Source organism: Ammospiza caudacuta, chromosome 6, assembly GCF_027887145.1.
Source record: "Ammospiza caudacuta isolate bAmmCau1 chromosome 6, bAmmCau1.pri, whole genome shotgun sequence".
NCBI lineage: Eukaryota > Metazoa > Chordata > Aves > Passeriformes > Passerellidae > Ammospiza > Ammospiza caudacuta.
This window is the reverse complement of record NC_080598.1, coordinates 10,480,017-10,494,179: the sequence shown is the minus strand read 5'-3', so window position 1 is coordinate 10,494,179 and position 14,163 is coordinate 10,480,017. Positions and strand designations below refer to the sequence as shown.

Sequence of the window (14,163 nt, the reverse complement as noted above, 5' to 3'; positions counted from 1 at the left end):
AAAGTAGGTAACAATGAAAACCAGCAGGAAAAGGGTTCAAGATCAGGAAATTAAAGTCAGATAGCATCTAGAATAGACTGTAAGTACTGTAGTGAAATGCAATTCTTGTGAGGGGTTTCATTCATCTTGGTGAAATCCATTTATCTCAGCTCTGTACAATGTGTAAGCACAAGCAAATACAAATAAAAATAATGTGAAGCAGTAAGTACTTTATTGTAGCTTGAAAACAGACAAAACTTACACCACTATATCCTGAGAAAATGTTGGGTTTTTTTAGAAACACCTCCCTCAGAGAAAGGTGTGTTTAAAAAAAAATCCTTTTTAGTTGTGTCAAAGCGAATTACAGCTACTTGTTCTAACACAGTTGCCAGCCTAGTCAAAACTCAGCTAGGAGACTGGTGGAAATACAGACAGGTTAACATTGTGAAAAGCAGAAAATACAATCTAACTGGGAACACCTGGGCCCTTCGCTCCACAAGGGATCCCTGTCATAAGGGGGCATTAGGAGTCTAAACTTCCAGTCTAAAGTGTAACAAGTACTAGCTTAAGAAGCAATAATGTTCCATGAGGTTCTTTGTCTTTATATACTAAACGCAAACATGAGTCTAGTGTTATCATTGTACCTTTTTTAATCTACTCTAAGAATTTCTTAAGATACAGCTCATTATTTTTTCCTGCAAGGAGGAAAATCTTAATCAAATGCCCTAGGTACTTAGCAATATGTGTTGTTTAATGTTTTACTTGACAGCTGTCACTTGGTGTCATCAACAGCGGTTTGAGTCTGTTGCATCCATTTCTTCTCATTCACACTCTTTCTTTTCCACTTGGGTGAGGCCACCAAACCCAATTCCCTTGGGACCGAAGTTTTTTGCATAGCAAACTGCAAAAGAAGGAGTGGGAGGTAAATGGTGCTCTGAAGGCTCTCGGAGGTTAATACCTTTTGGTTTTCGTTTTTAAATTATCAAATTGAAGTTGATAAAAAGGAAGGAAGTCTGAAATAGTGTATTTTCTGTAAGTTTATCCAGGTCTTAATAGTGAAGCTGGTATTACATATTTGAAGTACACAGAAGTTGCATCTGGTGGCTCAAAGAAAGCTAAGAAATTATCTGTTTTTTCAGATCTAGGTAATAGTTTCGTTAAAGCTAATTTCCTGTCTGAAAATGCTCAGTAAAGCTTGATCTGATGAGTAGTACAAAGTAAGCCAGAGATTTTTAAGAAGAGCTGGAGCATAATCCAGAAACTATTGATGGGCATTTAAGTAATTCCATTTAAACTCTTTATTAGTTAACGTGTGCATAGTTGTTTATCACAACTCTAAGTGGTGATGGTGAGTATATTTCTCCGAATATGCCAACTTGATCCACTTGTGGTTAACAGACTGTACCCAAAGTCACAGAACTCCAGTGTTCTTCTTTAGGGTTCTCTGTAAAGTTTAGCTTTGTATATAAAAGCTTCATGTACTTTTTTTCCCCTAAAGCTATTCCTAGGAGTCAACTGAATTCTGTGAACTTTGTGAGTCTGAGAAGAAGATCTAGATGTGTAATTTACTATTTTTGCATCATCTTCTGTGCTACCAATGCAGTGGAAATATCTTTGCAACTTTACTGGCAAGAATTCTAATTTGGAGGACGAAAGATCTGAATCTGTGTGGGTTTTTTTTATTTTACTGAGTAAGGTGTAGGTACAAGAGTCTGCCCAGCAGATATGGCCAGCACTCTGTTAGAAGGTCTGACAGGTTTGAGAGGTTGTCCCATCTGTAACATTTTAAATTTAAATGTTAATAGTAGAAGCTGCAACTGCAATGTCACCATAGCTCTTTGCTTTCAGAAGGTTGTTAAAAAAGGACAAAAATTAAATTTCCTGGGGGTGTTAGTGTACAACAAGGTAAATCCCAATGGCAATCCCAGGTCTAGGGAGACTAACTCTAGATTGACTCTGCAGGCCAGTTCAGCTCCTGCAGCTCTCACCTTTGCAGTAGAGCTCTCCATCCTTGTCCGTGACGTTGGTGGATTCCAAACTCTTCCCACAAATGGCGCAGCGGAAGCAGCTCTTGTGCCAAGGCTGAGCAAGGGGAGAGAAGTCATTGTGTGGCACAGACAGTGCAAGAAACAAATACTGCTTTGGTGGTGTGGAAGGGTTAACATTCATCTGTTGATCTTGTGGCTTCCATTTTTAGTCATTCTGGGTTAGCCCTTTTTGAGTTACGCTGTCTAAGGTATCTTCAATTGCCTCTACACATAAATGTTGATAAATATACCCAGAGATAGAGGAGCAGCCAGCTTGTACAGTAAACTGTGCTTGGTCCTCAGACATCAATAAGAAGCAAAAAGTTGGAAAATATTTACAAAAAGTACAAGATTTTAAACCTGTTGTAGCAATTTGCAAATTCATCCTCGCGTTTTCTTTATGAACGAAAATTGAAATTATTGAGGACCTTTAGCTGTAGTTTCTCACTATTATAAATTGGTGGGGTTTTTTTCCTAGCGCTGAAGTCACTACTTACTTTTCCTCCTCCCATGATCTTTTCTGCAGCGTACACTGATTTGCCACAACGGGGACATTTATCCACATCTACCATCTTTTTGGCAAACTTTGAAGCATTAGTTGGTGTTGAGGGGCGAGCAGGCTTTGGTGACCCCCTAAAACAGAAGTTTTTAAAGCTGCTTAAAAATCTTATCTTCTTTAGAAAAAGGATTTAATTATTTTTTTAGTAAGGCATAAAAGATACTAAATTGCTCATCTCTGACATGCAAAAGGGGACAAAAAAAAAAAAAAAGAAAATGAAAGTATTCGATTGAATTCTGTGTTGTATGATTGAGAAGCTGGTAATGTAAGCACTGATATTGCCTGTTCTGGGCTAAATACATGGAGCTGGCAGCAGCCATGAGCACAAAAGATTATATTTAATGAAAACTGAAGTAAAAACCAATTTTCTCTCATTGAGAGGCAACAGGGAAAATAAAAGGAAAAGATGTCTCTAGTCTTTGTAACTGGTTATCTGCTGGTACTCATCAAACTGAAAATAACAATTCAGGTTTTGCATGCCGTAGTTTCATTAGGTAGTGAAACATTTGGATGGGGAATTGAGGTTCTTTCCTGGCCTGGGGTCAAAAGGACATCAGAAAAGTAGCTTTGTTTTTTATTTCTGGTCTGTGTGTTTTAAATCTTTGTGCATAAAGCCTTGGACAGAATGATTTCTGATTTATCAGATAGCTGGACCGAAACAGTTCATTTTATCCTCAGGATGCCGCAGTTTTGGGCGCAGAGCTCTGCCCGTAATGGATTTGTATGGCGCAAGGAGCTACAGTTAAATACATTGTTTAAGCTTTTATTTCCTGCACAGCATATTGCTTAATTGGTTTCTTTATAGCAGACCACCAGAGGGAGGAAGAAGCATTGTTGATGTAGAAATGTGCAACTTTGAGAATTGCAGGAAAATCCTATAAAAATGAACTGTCAGAGCTAATTACGTGCTTTTGGAAGATGGTATCCCATTAGAATTCTTTTTGTTCAAAGACATTCTCAGTGTGTTTGTAAGTGTTATTAGAACCACAGGGAGGAGAATGTTACTTCCCCCATTGAGAAATGTTAGAAATGTTATTGCCCCCATTGAGAGGAGCACTAGCAGTATGGGGTAGTGTGATTATTTCTCTAAGAGTAAAATGTTAACTAAATTTTAGCCTCTAACAGGAAAAAGAAAAAATCTTTTTCTGTGGCCAATGTGACTTTACCACTGTGCTGCAAATGGCAGATTACAAATGCAGTGAACATTTACACATGTAGTGGCATATAAAGGCTGCTTCTACAGAATAATTACCTATTGAAGGAGGGTATAATTTGTAAAGGAGGCTTAAAGAGATTGAGCATCATTAAAAAATGTAAATTACAGTGTCTATGGAAGAAAAGGGTGTAGGGAAGTCTGCTCTGCTCCTTATGCTGGATGTTGTTATGGAAACAGAATGAAATATATAAAACACCCTGGCAGGAGACAAGAAGAAGCAGAACAAGGAGCTGTGGCTGGGGTTTGACTCACTGCTGCAGGTTCAGGCCCAGGTGCTCTCCGGTGTCCGTGCTGAGGCATCCAGCCCCTTGTCCAAAGCCAACCCCTTTGGGGCCGTATTTTCTGCCATAACAGGTTTTGCAGTAGATTTCAGATTCGTGAGCTGCCACCGTGGTGCTGTCCAGAGCTTTCCTGCAAGCCACTGAGAACAGGGAGAGAAAGGCACGTATCAGCATTTGCCTTTTCAAATTTGAATTAAAATAATTGCAGTTAGTATTTCTTTTTGTTTAGCTTTAAAAATGTGGGGAAAGGAGCCAGCCAGTAGGAAACTTGTCAGTATAAAACTTGACTGAGTTGTTGCTGAAGTAAGGGGGAGGTGTGTGTGTGCGTGCACATAACCTGTTCTTCTTTTGCCACTCTGAAGTTATCCTGTAACCCCAGGGAAATCTAGATCTGTGAAGCTTAAAATGGGCTTGGGATTGAAATTGGGCATCCTGAACTCCCAAACCTTAAAAACCGGGGAAAGAAGGTTGCAGAGACATTGATCTGGCCTTTTCAGAGCGTTTGCTCTGGGTCTGTGGTGGCTTTCTGAGCTCAGCCCAGGCTGTTCTGACGTGGTGTGTTTCTGAGAGAGGGTTTAACATTGACTCCTGTCTGGAGTCAGACAGGACATGTTGGGGTTTTTTCTCATTATTTGTTTGTTGGAGCTGTGGCACCAGGGCAAAGCAAGTGTCAGCTCTGTCAGGCTTCCTCCAGGATGGCAGGAGTAGACAGCTTAGCTCAGCTCACTAAGGAAGGTCTGGCAGCTTTTTGGACAGAAGGTGTCATGGGAATGCCCACCTTTCATCAGGGAATACAAATACAAATTACAAATTATGTCCTCTAATAATGAATGGGGAAAAAAATACAGTAGCTATACTCCTCAGTGCTTAGTGAGGATTTTATGCCTGTGTTTGCTGCACCCCTTGGGGAACTCGGTGTGAGACAGCCTCCACCCCACAGAGAGGGAGGAAGATGTTTCAGATCAGAATCTCTCTTAAAAACCAGGGTTTTCCAGTATGCTAAAAAATTACTGTTTCAGTACTTCTCATAAACTGTTCACTGTTTGACAGTGGTTGATTAGAAATGGGGAAAAATTAGGGAAGAACTTTCTGTCCTGGTTCCTTAGAACAAATGCTTACGCTGCAGAAGGCATTCCAGTCATGGGCTATTGATAGCTTGGAAAATAAAGTTGCTGAGTTCACGTTTGCAACAGAAAACTGTGAAATGCAGAAGCATTGGAAGTGGCCTGAAGTGCAAGCTCTGGAGGAGACACCTGAGGGTTTGATTAGCCCCTTTCCCTCATGTCTACTTTAAATGTCCTCCTCTGAATCCAATTTATCCACCACAGGGAATGTACAACCTGGAACCTCTGCACCTTTAATTATAGACTCCTGGCTTGGTTTGGGCTGGAAGGGACTTTAAAGATCATGCAGTTCCAACCCCCAGAGCAGGTTGCTGTTCAGGGGCAGTATAGCTAGTTATACATCCCCAGCTCTCTGGTTATCCTTGTGGCTTTCTTCCTCCCTGTGTGGCATGGAGGGAGAAATAATTTGCAAAGACCTTTATAGCTAACAGAAGTAAAGTGAGGCACTTCTGTACTGCACTCTGGCTTTGACATGATAATTGTGTTTGCTAAGGGAGTTAAGGGATGATGGAAACTCTGGCAGTAGATAGTGTTTCTATTTCTGGTACCTTGGGGAGAGGGTATCAATTCACCACGACAGATGGAGCAAAAGCTCTTGAAGTGCTACTGTTGAAATAACATAATGTCATTGCCAGCAGGTCCTGAGACCTGTCATTGCCAGCAGATCCTGCTCTCCCGCCCGCGCCGAGGAGATCCAGGTTCATGGAGTGAGATCCTGCCCAATGCCCACCACAGCTGCCCTTGGGGTGAAAGCTGTCACTGAAACATCAGCCTGCAGGGAAACGGGAGCCTGCATGGCAAGGAGGGATTGCTGGAAACAAATTTCTCCTTGCAATACTTGTAGGGAAAAACCGTGGAGCGGAGAGTGTTGTAAATAATTTAGCTTGTCTGATCCTTCCCGTGTTAACAGGTTGCTTTGAGTTGTTTATAATTCTGCTGAAATTGAACTCGTTGGTCAAAAAATACTGATGTGCTTTGTATACCTGGTCAAATACAATATGAAATAGAGGATGTATTTGAAATAGTTTTATATAGAAATATACAAAAGTTTATATACATTTAGATAGAAATATACAAAAGTGCAGCTAAACTAACTGTTTCCATGCCCAAGTTTAGGCTGGGGAGAATTGGTTTCCTTCTGTTGAGAAATGAGATCCTATAAATGGTTCACAGTAAAGCCCACGAATGTGACACGTGATCCTGACGCATCCAGAGCGACTGAGCAGTGTATGTGAATCGTGGGGGAAAGTAAAGCCAATTAACATACCTTTTATATGCCAGCTGGGCAATTTAGATGCATCTTTGGGTTTTGACCTTAAGCATATTTCTGATGGGAATTCTATTTTTAGTATCTAACCTATTAATAATTAATTCAGACTTAAAACATGGGACAAATAAAGGAACATTTAAAAAAACCAACCAACCAAAAAAAAAAAAAAAAAAACAAAACCCACAACAAAATACACCCCAACCAACCAAGAAAAGCCCCACAACAAACCAAATACTTGATAGAGCTAATGAAAGTTGTTCATTATGAATCACTAAAAGAAAATAATTCAGCTGTACTAAGAATGAAGACTACACTAGAGAAATATTCATAACTATGCTATATTAGGGCAGATCTTTATTTACTATTTATTGTTATAGCCAGAACATGGAAGCATTAAGAAAGTTTTAGCTGAGACTGAGATTTTCCTTTTGCCATTCTGTAAGAATTGGCCCAAGGTTGTCAGTTAACTGATAATTTTTTGAGGGAGTCCTTTCTTGCTTGGCCTTTTAGGCATCACTAAAGGCATCATTTGGAGTTTTAGGCATCACTTTCGGGGCAGCTGGCAAAGGCACAGACAGCTCAGGTGTGTCCTTTGGTTTCATTCTGCAAAGAGCTGCTCTGTATCAGCTAAGCATGTAAAATTAGTCCGATGCCTCCAAATAAGAAGTCTGTATCCCTCCAGAAAGGGAAGGAGAAAATTGGATTCAGTGGCTCCTAAACTGTCACGCTGGGAGCCGTACTGCACAGGTGCCAATCCCGAGTATTTTCTGCCAGATAAACTCTTCAGCTATCTTTGGTTCTTAGCAAATTGTTTGCTCTCTCCCTATCCACACAGGGCAAACAGAGCTGAATTGGTACCTTCTCTCTGAATTTTTTTTTTTTTTACAAATTTCTGCCTCTTCTGCAGAGAAAGCAAAATTCCTGTAAACCAAACATCACAGAGGAGTGTGGAGGGGAGGAGTAAGTGAAATGGGAGTACGTGGAACAGGGAGGGAGGCTGAGGAACATGCAGAGTGTTGGTGGCAGGTTTTGATGGCACTAGGGTCCTTCAGCTTTTCGGAGTGAAACAAATGAGTGCCAGGATTCACTGTGAAAGTAATCCTCTCCTGAAAGTAAAGAAGCAATCATCCTTCTGTCTGATGGGTGCTGCTTGTTCAGTTCTGCTGGGCTTTCTAACCTGGAGCAAACCTGTGGTGTGCCACACGGTGGGACAGAAGGAAGGGTGTCCTGGAGATGGACTTGGACACTGTGATTCTGCAGCACTTTCGTGTCCCTGACAAAATCCATCCCATGTTTGGACAAAGAAAAGCCAGGAGACCAAGAGGCAGATTGCTCCAGGTAAAAGGCAGCAAAACTGCCTGCCAGGTAATACAGAAATAAATGTTTGGCTTTAATGCAAGAGTTATACAGAGCTGTGGGGGTGTTGAGATGTTAAAGCATTCAGGCCAGCTTACTGCAGAGGAAGCATGACTTGTGGAAGCTCCTTCCATTGCACTGGATTTCCTCAGCGTGGTACACGGTCTTTTCACAGGCCCCACACTTGGCTCCTCCGCCCCAGTTCGGCATCCTGGTGTGTAGGGTTAACCTAGGAAATCAAATTACATAAATAAATGCAACAGCAAATATGAATTCTTTTAAATGAAATGGCTTGACTTAAAATTTTGTTTTTCTTCCTTCTCCAGTCAACTGCTACAGCATACTTGGAATATACCTCATACCTGTGTGGTAGCAGAAGTGAGGGTGCTGCCTTGGTGCTTTGGGGACAGGGACAGTCCAAATCCCTGTGATTCCTTCATAAAAAAGGATATTCCTTAACTTGGCATATTGTGATGGTAAATACGTGAAATGAATGTGAGGCGTTTCAGTGAAAAGGTGCTAGGATCACTCTGGAAAAGAGGATCTGGGGTTTGTTTTCCATCAGTCATTTTCTGTCAACACTGCCCTTTCCTGTACTCCAACACAACCTTTTCTGAGTTCCTCACGAAACAGATGTGAGATCTCTGTGCTGCACAGCCATTGTACAGTAATAATGGACGGGCTCCTGGGGTGCTTAAGGTGTGGGCTTTTTTCTTTGTCTATTGCATTTAAAACCTAACCATCAGAGAAAAGAAGGGCCATGGTTTCTGTTCCAGTTCCTGCCGTTCCAGTCAGCCCTGGAGTGCCTTGCCAAGGTCTCCTGATGCCAGGCTGAGTGCTTTTCCCTGAGATTGTGCTGTCACACACCTGGAACAGCCCCAGCCCCAGCCTGCCCTTCTGTTTTCTGGTTTGAGTCATCGTTTCTGGAGAGCCTGGGACGTCATCTTGTCATCTGCACGCCGAATTATCGGGTTGTTCCAAGCCCCTGGCACGGCCCTTCCTCCTCCTTCTTGGAAAACCAGTCACCTTCTCATTATAGTTATTTTTTGAAGCCTGCTTGTGCTATTTGTGTTTGAGTAAACTCACCAAAAGGTAACTAAGAGGAGGATTTTGAAGGCTGAATCAGGCCTGCTACCTGAGAATTTTCTTCTGAGGTCAGGTGATAGAGAGAGGGGGATTTATCACAGCAGCAATGTAACAGAGCTGGTATTTTCAATTAGTTGCATTTTAGACTAACATTTTACTATATATTTACATTAGACTCATGTCCAATGTACAATGATGAATGATGAATAAACAAATAATGAATTTGATCCCTCTCACTCAGTGAAGCCTTCACTGAACGGCACTGTTAAATTGGTTTTTCAGTTTCTTTTAAATGTGAGATAAAGGAATCTTTCATGTAGGTAAAATCTTATTCTCACTCTGCCATTCTACATTTTCTTCTGCTTTTAAAGCACTTTTGTATTGGTGCCATTTCTTCTTTCTCTTACAAAAACATTTCAAATGATGCTTCAAACATTTTAAAAGAAGGAAGAGCAAATGTGGATAAAAACCAGTTTTGCGACGCTTCCTTGAAAATTAAAATGAGATTTCGGTGTCTACAGCGTTCCCTTTCAAATCAGGTTTCCAGTGGGATCCCTTCCCAGCTGAGGCAGCGCTGGGAGAGAGTGGTTTGTACCTCCGCTCCCTGTAAAGCTGCCTCCCCTCTCTCAGGTCTCCCCAAAGGCACAGCAAGCCTCCCAAACTGCAGCAGCAAGGATAGCTGCTGGAAGGTAACTCCAATTACATCATCAGCTGAAGGGGAAAAATAACCTCTGAAAAAGTCTGATAAAGTGTGATAGTGAACCTTGTGCTGTCAAGAGCTCTTAGAAGGACCATTGTTCCTGAGGCCAATTATAGTAGCATGACTGGGCATGCATGCACATTTTCCATGGTGTTTTGGCATCACCTGATGGCAAGCTGCAGGAGAAAGAAGAAAGGCATGGCAGAAATCAATATTTCTGTAAGGATGCTGGTGTAAGACCAGCAGTGCATCCACGGTGCCTGTGCTGGCTGGAGGAACAGCTGGGTGAGGGACAGGGCACATCTGAGCTCCTCCTGTCCGGGCTCTGCTCATCCCTCTGGAGCTGACCGCCATCCCTGGGGTGCTGCAGGCTCACCATGAGAATTCTGGGAGTCTCCACAGGGGTGTGGCACTCACACTTTTGTACTCATCTAAACTGTACAGTGGGTAAAGCTCCATCCTTTCAATAGAAACAGAACTCGGTCTCCCATTTGTCATCAGAAAAAAACAGATCCAAAGTCTCCACTTCACATCATTTCATTGGGTGTCAGTGTCTAAAGCCCCATGAAATTCCCTGAACTTTGTTGTCTTAATCTGGTTAGCTTTTCATGTCTGCTCATCACATGGTATTTGTTGTATTCTGGTGGTGGGAAGTAGAGCAGACTGATCCTAAAGGTAAGCAATGTGTGACGCAGAAACTCCTGAGTGCTAGATGCAACGTGTGGGCACTCAGGGTGCTGTTGGGCTGCAGGAGTGCTCTTGGCCTTGCTCAAATGCTGTTCAGCGGCTTGTGTCATTCCTCAGAATGCAGCTTCTATATGGAGCACCATTTACATGTCAGATGTGCAGCCAAGGATTCGTGCCTCCCATTACTTAGAGCTGTATCACCCCTTTGTAAGCAAGGAAGCCTTTGAAGCATTGGTATGCTCTGCACAGTTGTGAGCTGTCTTCTTTTGGGCTGTTAGTCACACTGTCCAAACCTGGGTGTCACATCACTGCCACAGAGGGGCTCTCTCTAATCAAAGTGCCATTGATAAGGATAAAATCCAAAAATGTGTTTTGGTCCATTGATCTAAATGGGTGGTGGATGCAGTACGGGCCTGATGAAATGTGGAGGAGTAAAAGGCAGTGCCTATGCCTGACTGTGCTGCATGTGAAAAATGTAATTAATTAATGAATTAATTCTGGTGCTTCCTTGCTAAACACAAGGTTTTCCCTTCTATATGCTCATGCATTTGGCAGTCTAGAGCTCAGGTCTTATCTGAATGGGCTGCAGAGCTGTGTTGTGTGTGGCTGGCAGGGTTATCTCTCTGCCACATGTGCTGCAGGGCGGCTGTGAAAGGGATAAACAGAATGGGGAATATTGGTCTTTGTGACCACGGGCAGCACAAGTGCTGGGTGGGAGTGGTGGGCAGGGTGTGCCTTGCATCTCTCTGCATTTTTGGTCCCAGCTAAGCTGCTTGGTCTAGACTCAGAGGGTAAGAAAACTCGTTCCTTGATTCCTTACCTAACGAGCAATAGAAATACAAAACTCACACATGGCTGCCTACGCTGAAATGCAAAGTGTCAAGGCCATGTTTGAAATTGGTTTCCCAGCTGAAGCCTGTGGGAATGCCAGTGCAGCCAGACCTTCACTGTGGTATCTAATCACAGCTCTGCTGTGCCCTGTCCTGTGACCACCATGACTCATTTGACCTCCCTAGTGCTGCTCACCCCACCAGCACCGTGGGATAACAAGATATGTCCTCCTTTATATAACAGCAATAAAATGCTGCTGTGGCTTTTCTCTGCAGCTGACACTCACGGTGAGGGTTTCTTTTGATGTGTCTGCATTTGAGATGCCACTGCATCTCGGCAGCCTGGGGGTGTTTCTGTCAAAACCCAGCCCCTTGTGGAACATGCTTCTCCCTCAGCAGGAGAGATTCGCAGCAGGGGGAAGGCTTGTGCTTGAAGCCTGAGCTCATTTGATGGAGATGTGATCTTGTTATGTGTTTGTAATCATATTTCTGACATTCCAATGCATTCAGCAGGCTGTGGCTACAGGTAAATCTTATTAGACAGTGTCAGACATTGAGCTTCCACCATGATCTCAGAATAACCAGCATTTTCCCCTTACATCTGCAGTAAAGCAACACAGAGAGGTCAAGGAATGGGAATTTCAACACTGGAAAGTAAATATTGATTTTTTTCATTGACACTGGTCATGTTAAGTTACATGTGGCACTTTGAAACAAAAGATTTTAACTGACTTCATGTGAAGCACACGTGCATTGCTGAGAGCTGATAGTGCCCCATTCCCTTGCTTTCATCTCTTTTCTTCCACTTTTTCTATTATTTTCTAGCCTAGTGATGCTACATTTCCTTTGAAACTTCCTCGATGCACACTTTTGCAGAAATTTAAGATTGCATCTCCAAAAAACACAGCATCTGACAGTAGAACAAGTACTTCATTCTGACTTAGAAACCAAGCACACCCCACATTCACATGCTTGAACATTGGCACTCATGCTTCAGTGTGATCCCTGTGGCTGTGGAAAGCTGCATCCTGCTCTACAAATGACACATTCAATTTTCCAGGCCTGATCCTGGGCTATCAGCTTTCACTATTCCTTCCACAAGATCCTTCTCTAAATGCTTATCCCTGCACTAAGTTCCTTAAGTGCCAGACAAAACTGTTGCAGACTTTAAAATAGCACTGTAATGAATGAGATAATACACAGAATTATTTTATCTATGTGCAAGGCTTTGTTCTCTGAAAGACTTTCACCTTTAGGCAGAAAAATTTCATAGCAAAAACACATGTGTATGTATGTATGTATTTATTTATTTATTTGATTTTTTTTTCCTGAAGATTTGGCCAATCGTGCTCTCTTAGAATGCTTGAATGATGGATTTGGGAATAATTCTTTCATCCTGCATTCTTAGCTAGCCATTTCTCGTCAGGTCTGCTCAGAAGTTTTCTTCTTATTTGACATGAAACCAATTGGTCACCAAGATTAAATACGTTGAAGATTTTGGGGGATTTGTTTGGTTACCATTATGGAAGCACACAAGTTTGTGTGCTGTGTGCGTGCGCTTTCTAAAGACTGACTGTTTGCACACAAATAATTCTGTAGCTTTGTAAGAAAATATTTAAATGTTCTGAAACTTCTGTTCCCCAGTCTTGCCTAGTCCAAAGGAGTGTCTCTAGTGAGGATGGATCCCCCAGCCCTGCTCCTGCTCCGTGGCTGAGCCAGAAGAATCTCTCTTTTTGCTGGCTACCCAAACCTAAAACACTGCTCTGTAGCACTCATATTTCTGCACTATACCTACAAAAGTGGTTTTCTTTGTCAGGCAACAAATTGCTTCTATGATCTGTTAGGAATAAAAGAATACCCAAACCCTTTTTGGCAGAACCCGTGGGACCCTACTCACCGGAGTCGCTTGAATTTTCTCCTTCTCTTCTTGTGTCTCGAAGGGTTTGAGCAGGAGGGGCTCCTGCTCTCTTTAAATGCAGTGACCCCTTCTGCCAGCCCTGTGGGCTGGGAGGGGAGGGCAGGGAGAGTTTCAGGGATCTGAGCAATGCCACTGCTATCACCAAGCTGAAAATAACCTCTGACAAAAGCCTGGCATTTTGTTCCCTGGTGTCTGCTTGTGAGTAGGTGGACAACAATGCAGCCCCTCGGATTACACCTAAAGGACATTCCTGACTGCAGCCTAACAAATCAGAAATAAAGATTAAAGTTTTATAGTTGCTCTGCTGCATTGCTTAAGTGTGAATCATAAAATAACAGCTCTTGAAATGGCGATCTCGTTATTAATGGTCATGTTGCCAAAAGTAATTTACCAAAATAATTGTTTAAAATAATAATACTTGTTTGTAGCACCTCCAGGAAAACAACAGTTTTAAACTAAATAGCATTGCATTCTACAGTTCATGGTTTGAGGGATACAAATATTTTGCCTTCTAGGATACAGGGGATTATGCTTTCACCTAAATCTTCCATTTTTTACTGGTTTTAGGCATTACGGTGGGTAGATAATATGTATAATATTTAGCCTGTGTAATTATTGCAGTTATCTTTGCCATACCTAACTGAGCCCCTTGGAAATGGATGAGGCTGCAGATGTGTTAGAGATGTGGGCAGCAAAGTGTGAACTTTTTTACAGGGCTTTATTTTAGGAGCTTTTGAGGTTTAGAAGCTAATTCTCATTTTTCTGAGCAGATGCCTGAATTTAGCAACTTTGTCCAGGATTGTGGACTTTGCTGTGTATGAAAGGGCCCATCCCAGGGGTTAAACACCAGAACTCTCAAGCTGAAAGTCTCAACCTGGGGACTTTCATGGCAGCATAAGAAAATTAGATGCCAAATCCACATCAGACTTTAGATTTTAGGGGTCAGTTAGCTGAGGCTGCTGAGAAAACTCTTGGGAACCTATAAATCTGTTTGCTGTTGAGTCTGGCACAGATTTTATAATGCAGAGACAGGTCCTTGGTGTAAAATGGAAGGACTCTCTCTTTCCTGAGCAGAGGAACTGGCCTCCATCCCTTCTGGGTGGTTCTCCCCAGATAGTTGATGGAACTAT

General features: G+C 42.2%; 1 protein-coding gene across 1 annotated transcript; it reads right to left on the bottom strand.

Moving 5' to 3' along the window:
- Positions 1 to 189: 189 nt before the first annotated feature.
- CSRP3 (cysteine and glycine rich protein 3) lies at positions 190 to 13,102 on the bottom strand. The gene is made up of 6 exons (XM_058807264.1): positions 13,013 to 13,102; positions 7,911 to 8,041; positions 4,034 to 4,202; positions 2,504 to 2,639; positions 1,968 to 2,061; positions 190 to 880 (listed from the first exon to the last, which is right to left on the bottom strand). Exons 2-6 carry the CDS (start codon positions 8,020 to 8,022, stop codon positions 801 to 803), a joined length of 591 nt encoding a protein of 196 aa, XP_058663247.1. The 5' UTR covers positions 8,023 to 8,041; positions 13,013 to 13,102; the 3' UTR covers positions 190 to 800.
- Between the last annotated feature and the right edge of the window lie 1,061 nt (positions 13,103 to 14,163).

Bases quoted from the DNA above. Each gene is read 5' to 3' on its own strand.
- CSRP3 (XM_058807264.1), bottom strand. From the start codon at position 8,022: ATGCCGAACTGGGGCGGAGGAGCCAAGTGTGGGGCCTGTGAAAAGACC. The intron at 2,640-4,033 runs GTGAGTCAAACC...CTTCTGTTTTAG, and splicing joins CTGGGCCTGAACCTGCAGCA to GGGGTCACCAAAGCCTGCTC. The intron at 881-1,967 runs GTGAGAGCTGCA...CTTCTTTTGCAG, and splicing joins TGGAGAGCTCTACTGCAAAG to TTTGCTATGCAAAAAACTTC.